Source organism: Cryptomeria japonica, chromosome 1, assembly GCF_030272615.1.
Source record: "Cryptomeria japonica chromosome 1, Sugi_1.0, whole genome shotgun sequence".
NCBI classification, from domain to species: Eukaryota; Viridiplantae; Streptophyta; class Pinopsida; order Cupressales; family Cupressaceae; genus Cryptomeria; species Cryptomeria japonica.
Window position 1 is genome coordinate 497706698 of NC_081405.1, and position 17790 is coordinate 497724487.

Sequence of the window (17790 nt, forward strand, 5' to 3'; positions counted from 1 at the left end):
ATAAATAAAGCCCTCTTTCTCTCATTTTCATAATCCAAGTTTCATGCATCTGATATATACTCATTTTTATCAAGTATTTAGTCTCTCTTTAAATAGAAATAATCTAATAAGCATTTTAGAAGCATTTCTATTATCATAATAATCATATTAGGCTAGTGTATCATGTTAGGATAGTTCTTTTACTAATTCTTTCATCTTATCATCATATACATGTTATTTTAATTCATATTTGTTAATATCATGCACATTTAGGATTGCATTCATGTTAGACTGATCAAACATCCCTCATTCTCATGATTGTCATCCCTAAGTCACTTTTCTCAGTGATCTGAGAGCAAAGGCATTGGCTTGAGGGGTCTTGTGAGATAGAGAACAATGGAAAATCCCTTGGTAAGTTGAGTTATTCGATATAACTCCATAACTTTCACCAAGAGTCCCATTGGTGTGTGGACTAGTCCTGAATTCGTATTTTTTGTTTCATCACACCACTTTTCCTGCACACAGTATCCATATAGAGGAAATTTTGACTTGAAGGTGTACACAAATGTAGATTGGGCGGGAAATGTTGATGACCGGAAAAGCACAACTGGTGGAGCATTTTTTCTTGGAGGAAGGTTTGTTTCATGGAGTAGTAAGAAGGAGAATTGTACTTCACAATCTATTGTTGAAGCTGAGTATGTTGCAACTTACATGAATTGCACACAGGCTAAATGGATGAGGCACATTTTGGAATGTTTTAAGATGAAGATTTTAGAACCTATAAAGATTTTATGTGATAACACAAGTGCCATAAATATTTCCAAGAACCCTATTTTACACGCACGAACGAAGCATATTGAATTGAAGTATCATTTCTTGAGGGAAAAAGTTCAGTGTAAAGATGTTATCTTGGAGCAAGTTTCTACCAAGGAGCAGCTTGTAGATATTTTTACTAAACCTCTGCCTAAGACTACTTTTGAGTATCTTAGAAGTCAGTTAGGGGTTGTCCCTCTTCATGAAGTCAGTTAAGTATGATGTAGATTACATCAGTCCTGGAGCTACTTGTAGAATTTTAGAGGAGGATTGGTGTAGAAGTGGATGTATTCCATAGGGGGAGAATCATGTTGCAGATTGTTGATGATGCACAGTGAAATTTGACATTACATGTTTTACTTTCAATTTGGCATTGTTGTCAAAGGGGGAGAAGAATTATGTGATTATGGGAAGGAGAACCAGCAACAAGCTAAAGACATAGTGAGCATGGTGAATACCTGGTAATGTAAACCAGGATTCCTATTCACAATCACGCAACAATCAATGGTATAGATATTTGTATTGCCATCAATGCCAAAGGGGGAGATTGTTGGCATTTGCATGAAGATTGCATTAATGATATATTATGTTGTCATTAATGCCAATTAAACCAGTAATGATATTGTTGATATTGTTGTAATATTGTTACTATAACCAGTTGGAAGAATTTGCAGAGTGAACCGGTAACCGGTGTAAACCTTAGCTATTGTTGTAACCGGTAAACCCTACCTGTTGTTTTTGATAAACCCTAACTGATTAAGTTTGGTGAATTGGTTATATTGGTTTATGATCTGGTGATGAGCGGTAATGATGATGGCACACATGATTATTGTATGAAGACAACTCCAATAGATTTTGGCGAGTTGTTGTAACGGTTTTTGTCTAGGGAATGAGCAAATGTATTGCATCTAATGCAAAGCGTGTGATGAGTTACTAAGTTCAATGAAGCGGTGATCAAGGAGCGATCAAGGTTTTCTTGATTGATGTGCAAAGATTGCTATGTAATCCAACAGTCATACTTGAACCGAATTTGTTTGTAATCTCGATGAGAGTTAGGTTTTTGTTGTGTTACCGACCTGATTGATTTGTATACAAGGTCGATGAAGTTGTTTAGTTTTAGAGAGTTGGCAAAGAGATAGACACAGTTCAATTGAGTGTGTGGTTTTCGAACCGGATGATGTATCTGCAATTTGAGTAAATCCAGATAGGAGCATGAAATGGATCTGATCAAGCAAGTGTTGTGTTATTCAGACAGATCAACAAACTCCTGTTATTTTCTAACAATTATAGAAGAATTGAAATCCCCTAACCGAGTAAGCTCTAACAAGCTTGGTGCTATTCAAATCCTCTAACAAGGTGGTCCATTAGATTGGATTTTCAAGTCCTCTAACAAGGTTACTCCTTACAAGGTATTGCTTCTAACAAGGAATTTGTAGTCAATCCCTTAACCGGGTGATTCCTAACAAGATCAGTTCTTAACATGACTTTTTGTAAAGCTTTAACAGGCTAGGCTCCTAACAGGGTGAACTTCGGAAGAGTTTAGATAGTTATCTTGTGAGTCTCATCTCATCGTGGTTTTTACCTATTTGGGTTTCCACGTCAAAAATATTTGTGTCAAGTGGTGAATGTTTTTGTGGTTATGTTTTCATGGTTGATTTACTTAACTACTTAACTATTTTTGATAAGTCATGATAACCGGAAGCATTGAGATATGAAGAAGTTTTTTACTGTTAATTTGTTGTAACAAACAACTGGTTTATCTTATGAGTTTTTATCTTGACAAAGTTATTATTCTAAGTTTACTTTGAGAGATTGATTGGTGAAGTTTATTATTAGTTTTTCTATCTACTGATTCATCCCCGCCCCCTCTCAGTAGTTGACCGGATACTTATTCTTTCATCATACCATCACATCTCCTTGTCATTAATAGAATATACTTTCTCTTAATTTCTAATTTTTCCTATGAAAAATTATTAGATGTCTTCCATGACTTAAGACAACTCCAATAAATTTTATAGAAGCATCATATTTAGCCACAAAGAGTAATGAAAATTTAGGAATGACAAGTATAGTACATAAAATCATTACCAATTTCAGCTTGCCAAATGTTTATTGAGCGTATTTAGACCATATAAAAGAAAAGATCCCTTGTTTATCAAATCCAGTTAAGTATGCATCCAATTGAGAGAACCCCTTCACAAATCTCCTATAATAACAACATAATCCAATAAAACCTTTTCGGTGAGTTAGATTGGTAGGTGGAGGCCAATCAAGGATTACCTTAATCTTTTGTTGATATACTTGAACACCCTTGGAACACATGACTAAAGTACAAAATCTATAATAATCCAAACTCATATTTGGAAAACTTAGCATAAAATGATTGTTGCTCTAAAATTCCAAAAAATGTGTCTAGGTGTTACAAATATTCCTTTCAAGTCTTGTTATAGATCAATATTTCATCTAAGAAAAATGGAAAAAATATTCTAAGCTTATACTTATTGAATATTTGGTTCATGCATGATTGGAATATAGCTAGAGTATTAGTGAGTTCTAAAGGCATGACCAAAAACAAAATGTTTATAATGACACTAAAAGGTTGTCTGACTCAACGTATGTGTCTCTCATGTGGATTTGATGGTATCCTACTCATATCAATCTTGGAGAAGTATACAACTCCATGCAATTCATCTATGAGCTCATATAATCTTGGAATAGGAGAATCTATTATTGATGGTCTTCTTGTTTAAGGCTCTTTATTCAATTTGCATTCTCATGGTATGGTCCTTCTTCACAAGAATTACTAAATAGATTGAAGATAGGTCTTATGAATTTCATATCAAAAATTTCTTTGGTAGCCTTATCTATCTCCTTTTTATTCCAAGTCGATAAGTTCTTGGATGATGATACGGTGTAGTGATAATAAGTTTAGCCACTTATTCTAACTCTATAGATGTTGAATCTATTTGGTGGTAGTGTTAGAGGTATGTCACCAAAAACTAAACATTGCTACATCTAGAATTTTTTAAAAATCAACATGATGAGTACCTTTCTTTCCTAATGGGGAATTCATGGAAAAAATCAAACAATTTATTGCCCATTTGTTTGGCCTCTTTAGAATGTTCTCTCCATTGTATTAGTGATCACCACCTATGGAGCTCCATTCAAGAACCTTCTAAGGACAATCTTCTTTCCATTTGTTGTGAACTTAATTTCCATAGTTTGGTAGTTCTTCATATACTCCCCTAAAGAGTGAAACCATTATACATCCAAAACCATATCAATATCTCCCAAACCAATCACATAAAATTCAAGACATACCTAATATTATCCCAGAGTGATATTGAATTGTTTGATTACTCAAGTGTATGGAATGGAAGGTCCATCAATTATCATGATATTAAAAACTTAAAATTCTTCTACCTCTAATCCTTTCTTTTGTGTGTGTGAAAAAGTGGAATAAGTATGTAAGTTGCAAGACACAACACTTCAATTAAGTCATTACATGTGTGGTTAGACAGATATAAGCATGAATAATAAAACCATAACAAATCGACCAATTGTCTTCTAAAAGATGCAAGTATAAGATTGCTCTTAGATTTGTATAAGCAATACCAATTACTAGACTACACCAAGATGAAATATTTAATCTATATGAGGATGATATTAAGCTAAATGGATGCAAGATGGATGAAAGATTCAAGCAATATGGATTCAAGCAATATAGAGTAAACTAAATATGCAAAAAGTTAAACTAAGATGCAATAATCTCAAAAAGCAAGCACAATATATTCAATGACTCCAAAGCAAAAAGTGTATAATAATAAATCTCTAGGGTGTTTTGAATGAGAGATGAAGGCTAAATTTATAGAGAACCACAAGAGAGATCAAGAAAAAACACAATTTAGGATAATTGAAATAATTGAGAAATCAGATTCAGTTAACCTTGAGATAGATTCCAATTATAGTTTAATTAGAAGTTTGAGTTTTCATTAGAGATATAATTCAATTAATTCCATGCACTTAAGATAAAAATAGGTATTTCTTTGATTTATTCAAGAAAAGAGTCTTTTCAATGCAACTGAACTTCTTTTCTCAAAAGCTTTGAGTTCCAATTTTAGAGAATGATTAATAATTCATTTTAATTGCTTTTTTGATTTCAAGTTCTCAATTTAGAAGAAAGAAATAATATCTCAAGTTTGATTTCTCTCTCAATTCAATTCTTTTATTTTATTTTCAATTTAACTCTTGCTTTGTGATTAAATCCTCTTTTGTGATAAATTAATTCCTTTTTTTTATGATTAAATGGCAAATTTATTAATTAATTAAATATGCTATGATGTTTAATAAATTAAATAGGATAATTGATCAAAATGATTTTCTTGTAATGATTTAATTAATTAAATAAATATTTAATTAATATAGAGTAATTCACTTGCCATGTGATATATGATGATTGAAGAATTAATTAATTGTGTGCTCAAAGTTGATTTAATTGCCTTTGGTTAGGACCTTGGTGATGTTGTCGAAATTAGGGGCCCATGGTTTAGATGACCATTTTTAGGGTATTACATCTTCATCACCAAACCTTTGTTGATAAAGGGTTGGGTAGCCCCACTATCGATGAAAATTATCATCCTTTATCCTATTAACACTCCACGAACCTTGAAGGGAAGATATTTCAATGCACCAAAGAGAGAAATGAATGTACTCTCCCTTGTGGCTATGTGTTCTTCAATAATATGATTGACAAACTCTTCAAATAAGTTTTGTTCATCCTCTATCTTTGAAACTTTAGCTAACACAATCCATGACTCTCTGTAAGAGAAAACAAGTTCTTCCTCTTGAGTGTTGGAGTTGAGAAAATACAACACCACAGGAGTCCAAATGATCTCTGCAAGCTGAAAAACCTATTACAAGGAGAAGCAAGGAAGCAAATCACAGAAGAAAGAAATACACAGAAAATATGCTAAAAAAGAGAGAGCTCAATATTCACAAAGTGTGTAATGTAAAAAACCTTCTTCTTACAAAGAAAAGAATGAACTCAACCTTTAATAGGTCAAGAAACCCTAAAAGGGAAAACCTAGGTTTGCACATAATAATTAATAAAAGAATCAATTATTATGAACCTAAAGTTAGATTAAGTGTAAAAGAGATAAAGGGAACTTAAATAATTAAACAAATATTGTTTAATTATTCAAGTAAATACCTGAATACTCTAACACCCCCCCTTAAGCTAGACTTAAGGAGAAGCTAAAACCTAGAACAGCTACTGAAAGCAATAAAGATGGGTCCCGACAATAAGGCCCAAATACACTGAAATCTCTATGAACTGGAGAAATAGAGAAAACCACGTGGGAGAAAACTCTACTCCAAAAAGAGATGGAAAAAAACACCACTGAAGCATGAAGAACCTGCAAACTCTGTCGAAGAATAACTGCTGATCTGAAGGACCTCCACTGAAATAGAACATGACCAGATAAAGAAGACTATAATCTATATGAGTGCCCTCAAATGACACTACTCAAATCAGATGGCAAACAAGGCAAACACAGAACTCGAATATATAGATGGCATGAGAAACCAAAGCCTAAAGAGTTGATCAATCGAACCATGAAAGCATTAGAACCAACAGGACAAACCTCCACATAATGCTGAAGAGGGAGAGGGATAGGAACATTGAAAAGAACAACCAAGAAGAACTGCATGACGAAGAACCAGGAACATCAAAGGTGTTGAGAAAAGTACAGGGTGTCATGGAAGGAATACTCACTTGACACACATCATGAGGTGAATGTCGTGGAAGGAACACTCACTGGACAAAGGAAGATGGCAAACAACAGACAAACATCAACCTCCTCATGACACTTTATAAGTAGTGCATGTACAACAAGGCACTAGATGTGCAAGATCCCAAGTAAACAATGCATGGTGACACTTTATCTCAGTGTGTTTGCATAAATACAAGCTACAATGATAAGAAGACTGGAAATAGAAATGAGAACCAAAATAGAGACATCTTATCCAGAGAAGAGATCCCAGGACCTGAAACAACCAAGATATCCACCAGAGTGCTGAAAAGCAAAAAACTGAATAAAATATGCATGGAGTAGAATCTGGAAATAAAACTCATATTGCTGGAAAGTACACAACACACGCTTTTCAAAAATATAAATTTTTCAAAAAACGATGGTCGGATGCTCATTCTACGTCTCTTGGAGTGCAAAAAAGAGACCTCACTTTGACTGGAAAAAAACACAGTCAAACAACAAAATTGAAAAAAATTACCAACATGACGAGGTCAGGCTCGGAACCAGCAAGCTCCCTTTATCTCTTTTACACTTAAGCTAACTTTAGGTGCATAATAATTAATTCTTTTATTAATTATTATGTGCAAACCTAGGTTTTCCCTTTTAGGGTTTCTTGACCTATTAAAGGTTGAGTTCATTCTTTTCTTTGTAAGAAGAAGGTTTTTTACATTACACATTTTGTGAATATTGAGCTCTCTCTTTTAATAGGTCAAGAAACCCTAAAAGGGAAAACCTAGGTTTGCACATAATAATTAATAAAAGAATTAATTATTATGCACCTAAAGTTAGCTTAAGTGTAAAAGAGATAAAGGGAACTTAAATAATTAAACAAATATTGTTTAATTAATCAAGTAAATACCCGAATACTCTAACATTGAGTTCATTATTCATCTCATCCATCTTGCTCAATTTGGGGGCAATTTCTTAGGTTAAAGGGCATTTTTATGAGGAGGCTTCTATTGTGGTATTATTGGTGTATTCTTGGAGTAGGATTTTCTTGTGGTGAAAAAAGTCCTCCAAAAATAGAGCTATTTTGATGGTCTCTTGCAAGGACTTTGGATCAGACACCCTTACCAAACACTTTAAATTGATCTAAAGAGGCCTACAAAAATAACTATGAGTTTCATTTTCTTCATGTCTGGAACCATCATTAACAACCTCTAAAATTATACCACATAATGCTAAAATATTGTACCCTCTTGCCTCAATTACACAAGCTCCTTGAAGTAAACATCTAGGTCCTTGTCAAATCTCTCCATCAATATTCGATTGAACTCTTCTAGGGTAGTGATTAAGCTATGTTCTTGGGCCACCATGCCATGATGCCACCACTCGTGGACCACACCCTCTAGGTGTATAGTGACAAAATTAATGTCTTCTTCTTCAAACACGGGGTACATGGAGAGATGCGTATCCAACTTCCACAACCATGCTTTGATTGAACAACTGGTTGATCCATCATATATGGGTATCTTGATCTTTCCCAAGCGATGTTGAACATACTTACATTGGTTCTCCTCACATCTTCTTCTCCCCTACCCATTTCTTTGAAACTCACAATACTAAGTAAACTTCATGTCTCAATGGATGGTTGAATCTAGGTCATTGCATTTGACATGAAACCTCATCAATCCATCCTCTTGTTATGGGCATATGGGTTCTTCTTCTTCTAAGAGTTATGTTTCTCTCTTTCTAGAAACTTGACTCTAAATATCTTGCAGGTTAGGTTAATTGAAACCTTATCATTTGTTGAATTACTTATTTCCATACCATTATTTTGTGTAGATTTGGTATGATTAACTATGTTGGTTAGGTTCTACATTAACTACAAAAGTATTTGATTTTTTGTTCTTGAGCTCTCTAGAAAGCGTTGAAGTCATCTTTGTGATCCCCCATTTTTTCATATCTCTACCCCAATTCTACAAGCATCTTCTTGTGTGGATGCCTCTAACCTCTTCTCTCTTTCTCTAGCCCTTTAGTCTCTTTGACTTAGCTACATGCTACACAATAACCCAGTAGGATGACATGACTATTACTTTGATACCACTATCATGTCCCTTCCCCTTCTCAGATTTTCAATGAGAATAGTAGATTTAGAACAAACAATGATGTTTACAAATAATATCTAAACACAAAAAAATTAGTTATACTCAAATAAAACGAATGAAACTACCTAGTCAATGTATGAACTTATACAAATTAAATCAAACTCTAGCAACAAATTGAATTAATTTGAATAAGATCTCAATAACAATAGATTGATATGATAGTCACCACACAACAACACACAAAATAAACCAATAATGCTCACAATGACTCAATAAGCTTTCCTACAAATCCTTGAATCTTCAGTGCACTCTCTAAGTGAGAATACTCTCAAAGAGCCAAATTATTCCTTTGATTGTAGCAACCAATGGCTTTTCATCCATTGATCATAGTCTCCTATTCATTTCTATCCACTAAAGATCACTTGATCATATAGTGCTTAGAAGATATGATGACAAGAATTGGATCCTTACATTTAAATTAATCTCCTAGTTTTATATGCTACCCACCCAAAAGATCAAACTAATTGGGCTAGACCCAAAATTGTGCCAAATCCCAAATTTGAATTATAATTTACCCAATTTATTAATTACTCACTTGCAATTAAAATCTTAATTTATTATTTTGAATTGTACAAAAATCATCTTCGCCCTTACAATAATAATTACTCAATTTATTAATTTTGATTTCCCCTTGATACACTTCATTTCAATTGTTTAAACAAATAATCTTACACGTATATTTTCAAAAAAGTCCTTAAATTAAGGAATAATATTAAAAGACAATGCATTTATTATAATCAAGGCCATTTTTAATGACTTTATTACAACTAGATATAGATCTTGTATAGATTCTAAACTCCTAAATGTGTGACCTGCATTTACTGCTAGACCATAGTGGAGGATAGATAATTGTGGGTCCTAATTGAATATATTTTACTCTTATGTAATCGTAGATGGAAAACAACCATAATGATAAACTAATAGGACATAAGCGGCCAATAATGGCTATACTAGTGATAATGGTGGTTGTCATCATCCTTCTTGTTGGGGAACATCTGTCTGACTGTTCTAAGGATAAACCATTCACAAAGGGAATGCACAAAAAATGCAAATATCAATGTAGCAAAGAAGCTTCCTTGAACTAGTGTTGACCTAAATTTCTTCAATTCCAAACATGCAGCCTGCATTTCATGTCGGTTTCATTCGGCCAAGACAAAACCGAATACAACAATGTAACCGAATACAACAATGTCTTTTTCAAGTTCTACCGTCCTTTGATATGACCAACAGGAAAAATTATCCAACTTCTTGTGAATGTAACTTCAAATTTGGAGTTTATGCTACAAAGAAGCCTTGACATATAGTTTATGTTACAAAGAAGCCTTGACAAATCAATAGGACATGGGGTCACAATAAAGTAGAATCCAAAGTGTTGTCTTGATGTAGGATTCTCTCTCTTTGTTGGTGCTTGCTGTATACTTTACACCAAACCCCCCTACTTTGTTCATGACGATGGCTAATGGAGTATGGCCATCGATCTTCTCTCTGATTGTATGGACAAATGGCAGGAAGATGGTCGACTCATCCTCCATCTATCATCTCCTCTTCACTAAGTATTCATTATCACCATAACTGCAGTAATCAATACAACCAGGAGTGCCATCATGATCATCATAATTCTGATTGTTTTGGGTCATTCGGAAATGTGATCTGGTTATTAGAGTTCATAGAATTAATATTAAATGGAAGGAGGAGATTATGATTATTTGTTTAAGGTGATGTTTACAGGTGACTCAGGTGTAGGCAAGTCAAATATCATATCCAGATTGACTAGAGATCGTTTCTCCCATCAGTCCAGGCCTACTGTGGGTGTGGAGTTCGCCGTTCACACAATTCAGGTATTCATAAAATAATATACCCACTTCATATAATTAATATTATACCATTCCCTAGCGTTTTCAGCTTATCCAATTATATCATATGCCTCTGCTTGGGTTCTCTACATTGAAATCTGTAATGGAAACTTATTGTTGATTCCGAGCAATAGAACTCTTGTTCGATGTTTGTGATTCATGGCCTTGAAGCTGTCTGAGGAGAAGAAGTAGTTGTACAGCAACATATGTTAATGCAGTAAGTGTTGGGTGACCTAGAAACCCCTAATCTCTTAACTACATTTAAAAAATCATAGACGTTTCCCTTTTATGAAATTTGCAGACTTGGTTGTACTGGATGACCACTTTTTTTGAACGTTTTTCTATATTGGCAATAGAGCTAAATCAACTAAGCCCACAAGAAGCATTGAGGATAGTCATGTCAGTCTTAAACGAATAACCCAAATCAAGCTTCCTAAGAAATATGCTGCAAGTGTAGCTGTTATTGTTCAAGATTATCACAACACGAGGGCAACTATTGTTATTACTCGGTCCTGATCAGAACTTAAATCAAAACTATGATGTTTAGGAGGGTCTCGAACCAGCTGTGATTTAATAGCATCACTCTTGCCTTTAACGTCTGCAGCACCCTTCGGTAATAGAAGCTACCATGGTTTCACTGCTTGTAGGTTGAATCACCATAGAAAGATTAAGAGAGGAACCGGTTACACAGTTTATAGAACACCTTGTAGTCGGTATGATTTTGTTTAAGCATTAATGTTGTACCTGAACAAATATTATTGAATTCCTTTGGATGATGCCCAAATCTCTTCGACACAAGAGAAAACAAGAAACCCTATTTAATTTTACACACGCAAAGAAAATGGCCATGGTGACAAATTGGTGGCATTTGTAAGGAAGCCTGTATCTTTACAACCCCTAACTAGGGGATACCAACTTTAAGCATTTCCCTATCCCTTCATATAAATCATTTGTTCACTGGGGGTGAGCGGATGAGGGATGGAAGGCAGGAAAGGGGGGAGAGAGAGTACTAGCAATGTGATCCCAGCTCATTGCTAGGCACTAATTTATAGTTGCAAGTTTTTGCTGTTTGTTTCTGCCATTTCTGCTTCTGATACTTTCATTTCTGAAGATTGTAATGCCCTATTTGGTGCAACACAACTTTTTATACTTAAATCGGTAGAAATACTGCATATGTGTTACCAGTCTTTTCATGGTACTAATGAAACATCTGATGGTCTAGAAAATTGTTTTTTATCCCTTTTTATTCTAATTTTACCGGGGAGGCTTAGGGCCCAAATGCTACCTGCAGTCAATCTGATTTCCGGGTTTAAAGCTCAGCTGTTGAGAATTTCTGCAATAGCAATCACATCTTGTTGAAGAAATAAGTACTTCTCTTTGCATGGGTGCAATTTTTTGTTGTTACATAACACAATGTTGCTAAAACTGTTCAGTGTGAGCCATCCATTACAGTAATAGCATTAGCATTACATCTATCCTTTGTAAGCTTTGGCAAGTTGATACTGAAAACATAAAATTATGCTCTCTAAAATATATTGTTTCATCAACAATAGTTATTTGAGAATCAGATTTGCCCTACAAAGCATGGCCAAGTTGGTTCCTGCTTAATGTGACATGAATTTGTTGATGCAAGTAACCCATTTTCTTGAAACTGTTATACTCAGTAGGATTTATAAAACATTTGTCAAGTCTAGAAATTCATTTCTGGCTTTCAGACATGTTTCCTCCTCTCTGGGAACTCCTAGAAATGGACTGGAAATATCTGAAAATGTGTGGCAAAATCAAATGTTTTTGGAAGCTCCGAGCCATTGTCCACAAGTTTTTAAAAATTTCTTATGCTTTAATTCAATTTCCAGGATATATCTTATGTTTCCATTACCATTTCTAAGAGTTTCCAGAAGTGTCTGCCATTTCAGGTCTAGCCATACCTGCTTCTGATACTCAATTTTTTAACTTAAAATGCACATAGCTTTTCTACTTAAAGTGGCAGAAATGCCCCAAATATCTCGCTAGGTTTTTCATTGTAATAAGAAAACATATGATTGTGTGATAGGATAAATATTTTTTACATTTCTTTATTTATAACTATAAAAAAACATCTGATCGTCCAATAAGACAGATATTTTTCTCCATTTTCATGGTTATAAGAAACACTGTATATCTTGGAAACTAGATATGTTTTATTTTCCCTTTCTTGGATCTTGAGTCAAAAGGTACAGGGCTCAATTCACCCTGCACTTATTGCCATTCATGACTTCAAATCTCAGCTACATGAAATTTCTGCAATATTAATCTCCCATTCTAGAATAAAGTTGCATAGCTCTTTAGAAAGGTGCAAAGTTTTATTATTACAAAACCCTTTGATTTTAAATTGTTCTCATTCTAAGCCATCAATTACAGTTAAGTTTATAAAAGAAGATTAGAAGAAGCATAGCTCTTTTATGCTTTTCCAATTTGATACAGAAAACACCAGATGTTCTCCAAAAGATTCTGATTCATCAATGATAGTTGATCAAGTCATGAACAATACATTTGTTGTATAGTAAGCATGTGTGAGTTGTGGAGAAAACAGTAGATGTTTTCTCTGGTAAACATTCATGAATGAAGAAAGCATTGGTTATGCACTGCAAAGATGAAGCTACGCATGTGACGTATCTTAACAGACTCTGAATCCTCACCACTGAAGAGTAGCTCTATTGAATTTATTAAGTACCCAGAAGTGAGAGCTGTCTTATACCTTGATTCCAATATGCACTATCCAAGTTACAGGACTGCATGAGCGGATTCTGTTTTCTTTTCTTTTTTGAAGTTACAGCTATTGCTGCTTCCTCTAGTCTCAGATTCTCAAGGGGGAATCCAGTATTCTCACTCCAACCAATATTTCAACTATTGGTCATCTTTAGGATCACAAACTTACTACAACCTGTCCCCCCGACCTATTATTACTAGCATAACAAACTGCCTGAAACTGTACACAAGTTCAGAAAGTGTGCACTTAACTGTCTTTAGAGAGAATTTAATTTGACAATTTCACGAAGATATTAGAGTGCATGCAATATTTATGTCATAGAGAATTGAGCCAAACAATCATTCTACTTTTCCAAGAGGTTTCTTAAAAATGGTATATTCAGATTTGGTGTATGTTTTAACTTTTATGTACTAATTTATGACAATATCTATTGACATCCTAATTGAAAGATCTTTTCCCAATTTATATAATCTACAATTCACAGGTCTTTGCAGGCAATCATTCCAGTTAAATAATGACTAACTCTCAGAATACCTATTAGAATATTAGCTAACTCACTCACAATTTTTAACGTTTAAAACATTGTTTATGAGATTAACGGTCCAACAATTTTAAAAGAAATTCTTGTCACAGAGACAATATCATCAAGATCTTTTATCAAAGTTGGATCTTTTATCAAAGTTTGGATTTTCTCTTCTACGGTTGTTAACCCCAATTTGAAATTGGATCAGACTGAGCTACGTTACAATGTAGGTTTAATATTATCTAATATGAACTTTGAATCTTCTTCTCTTTACTCCAATTTTGTTTTCTAAATAATAAAATACTATCTTGGAGAGTGATATTATAGAAAATTAATACCTTGTACAGTGGTTTAATGTTTATTTTACTATAATGGTTGTCTTCTAAGCTTTTGCTTCTCTGCAATTTAAGGTCTTGTAATAAATTTTGGTCTTTGGCACTGGCTTTTATATATTACTTTTATTAGGAAAATAGAAAGCCATCAAAGCAAAATAGGCTGCATCAATGTAATGCCATGTTCCTGGATTTGAAATTTTAAACTTTCCAACATTGCAGATTTAGAATCATCTTTATATTTTAGTACTTATTTTCATATATAATATTTCTTGTAGGACAAGGGGAAGACCATACGAGCTCAAATATGGGATACATGCGGTCTAGAGCGCTATGCTTCATTTACAAAATCTTGCTATCGTGGGATCGCAGGGGCTTTGATAGTTTATGATATCACCAGGCCTCGTACCTTTGAAAACGTTGGGAAATGGCTCAAGGAGCTTAGAGACCAGGTTAATACCAATCCAGTAATCATGTTAGTAGGCAACAAATCTGATCTACAACATCTACGAGGTGTATCGACAGAAGATGCTCAAAACTTTGCTGCACAGGAAGGTCTTCTTTTCATGGAAACCTCAGCACTTAAACCTACAAATGTTGATAAAGCCTTGCAAATAGTTCTGCAAGAAATACATAAAATAGTGAGTGAGCAGGCACCTGATTCTGACGAATCAAAAGTAGATGGGAAACGCATTTCCGTTGCAAAGGTGAGGACAGATACCGAGAGGAAGGGTTGTTGTTCATAGTACCAATTCACACAATTCCTTTCGAGTCCAAGCAAGAAAGGATTTTTCCTTTTAATTGTGTGGAGCTGGCTGCAAATTATAAAAGATCTAATGTCAGAAGATGGCACAAATGCCTAGAAATGTACTTGTTTATACTGCAACGTACAGAGCTAAAAAGTCAACGTGATTCTTTTGATGTTATCTGTAAGGCTCTTCCTTAGTTGGCTTGCATATTTTGCCCATTCTTATTGATAGCTGGAAGTTGCCACTTTTAGGTATCTTTTTGATGTATGCTATCTTCTATTATAAGCTATGTGAAATGATTCAAAAGTGTTTTCATTTCATATTGTTGATTTTGATGGTACATTCAATGTCAACGCTATGAAGAATTTACACATGGAGTGCAATTTATAACACAGTGTGATTGAAATTGATTATATCTGTGTGGTAAGAGCTTTGTTTAGCAGCAAATAAAAAAATAAAGCAGTTTTATTTATAATTAGCCCAGTGAAATAACTATTTCAAGTAAAATTCAAATAACATGAACTTGAAACAAGATCCATAGACTATATAAATTAACACTTAGATTTTTATGAGAAGTCAACCATGTATTTGATCTTTTCTAGTAATAACTAAACTATTGGCTCAGATGTCTCTGATAAGATTTGTTTCTTTCCAAACTGCATAGGGTGCTCCTTCCGTGATATTGTTAATGAAACTGAAGATTCAGCAAGTTATATTTGGAAACGGCTATCCAGCCCTTAGAATGCACCAATACATAAGTTATGGTGTATGAGGGTAACTTATGCATTGGTGCATCCTAGGGGCTGGATAGACATTTCTGCTATTTCTCTTTTTCTGCCGTGCATGAGGTCTTTTATTCTGCTCGGTATTTACAGACAATTTGAATACCCCTTCAACCAGATAAAAGGTTCATGTATCTCACTTGATATTATCGACAGTTATAGGGCCCCTAGTCACTTGTAAAGATCCTGAAAGTTAGCATGCAGTATATATATCTCTGTCTCACAATGACCTACAGGCTTCATTTACAGAAGTGTAACATATGGTAGTATATGTGTTTGTGTGTAGACCAAAGTTACCCTTTAAATGCCTTTGAGTATGAACAGCTGAACACAAGAATGAGATAAATAGAAATAATTGATTGAGATATTAGACTCAAATATCATCCCTGGTCGAATATGGACATTTATGCCCTCTGTGTGCAGCCTACTGGAATTGGCGGACTTGGAGATGACACTAGACTGCAACCCACAATATAGGTGAAGGCCAGGGAATGGGAACTACATTGCCTGTGCTCTACATGTTAAGAGGAATACCGGGAGGCATCTCCCAACTGTCCCCCATCACTGTTTCCTTTGAGGTTGCAGAAACTTATCTGAATTCCAAGACATGCATCCCAAGGAATACTAGTCTCATACAATTTACTTCCATCTATCAACTTGTACATGCCTCTCTGTTAAATCTACATCTTGGGGTGCTACACAGAATGGGTTATTATCAGAATTCTAACCAAGTTGCTCTAGGCATGATAGGTTATATAATTTAAGTATGAAGTTGTATTGTTATAATTTCTTCTCTTCAGCCATTTTGTTTAAGCATAATCTTTTATCCAGAATATTTTTTTACCCCTCTCTATTATATTGGAAATTTTCTGTTTTTAAAATTTGTGAGTAATGTACTATATTGATTGTACCTATAGATCTATACATTTTGAGAATTTTAAAACAGTCATTGTCTAAGAAGGTTTCCTAATTTCTGATTAATATTCTAGGTGCATTATTGAACATACTCTCTCCATGCAAGTATGATGAAGTAGAGAACCTTTGCTATCCATGTGCTCTAGATTATGCTATGTAGATTTTAGTTCATTTCAATGCCTGCTTAAATTAAAATTAATCTGAGTGATGTATACCACTGAGTGCATCTATAGATTTTGCATGTTGAGCATTATGCAACCACCCATCCATGCCATTCACTGTGATGGTTTCCATGGTTTGACGGCCTATCCATGTCATTTCCATTTTCCATGAAGTGCGTTTTATCTTCTACATGGGTTATTGAGTAGATTGTTTTCATGGAAGTGTGGTGAAGTAGGAGAACCTTCTGTTTCCAATTTCTGTTTCCAATTTCTGTTTCCAATTTCTCTAGATTATATTCTATGGATTATACTCAATTTCAATGTCATCTTGCTAAATTATATTTGTTTTTTTGGTTGTCACTGTCACTTGCTTTGGACCTTTGGGCTCTAAGGCAGGCTATATACCTGCAAAAGGGCCATGAATTTGGAGGTGGCAAATCATAATATCATGTGATATAGTCTATTTTACTAGATCCACTCGGTGACTAGTTGGATCCAAGTTTAGTTCGAACCAGATTTAAAGTTCAATTTGGTTCCTCTACGGATAATGGTAGGGTGTCGCCATGAAGAGTAGGTTCATTCGGCACAAACCCAAGCAAAACCCAAGGATGATCTAGACAGATCCTAGCAAACCCACAAAGAACCCATCAAATTTTTGACAAAATTAGAAAAAACAAAACTCTAAAAAAATCTCACATTTGTCTTTGATCTGGTTGCCTTAAAACAAAATATTAACTCTAAAAATGCCAACTAAAACATTTTAAACACAAACAAATTCCTTTTACAATAAGCTAAACTTTTTCTTTTTTTCCTTTTCTTTCCTTCCTTTCATTCAGTAAAGATAGTTGAAGATTGATCATTAAAGGTTCCTCATTAGTTGTATGTCTATTAGCTGTCAAAAAGATCATTGAAGATTTGTTTTGGAAAGGAATTTTTATTTTTATTTTTTATATTACAAATTGTTTTATAAATATGAAACAAACACTTTTGCTTTGCATTTTTTTCAACTTTTTTAT

At 34.2% G+C, this 17790-nt stretch overlaps 1 protein-coding gene across 1 annotated transcript; it reads left to right on the top strand.

Moving 5' to 3' along the window:
- The first annotated feature begins 9832 nt into the window (after window positions 1–9832).
- On the top strand, window positions 9833–15231 carry LOC131073512 (ras-related protein RABA2a). The gene is made up of 2 exons (XM_058009952.2): window positions 9833–10548; window positions 14446–15231. Exons 1-2 carry the CDS (start codon window positions 10393–10395, stop codon window positions 14911–14913), a joined length of 624 nt encoding a protein of 207 aa, XP_057865935.1. The 5' UTR covers window positions 9833–10392; the 3' UTR covers window positions 14914–15231.
- The last annotated feature ends 2559 nt before the right edge of the window (window positions 15232–17790 follow it).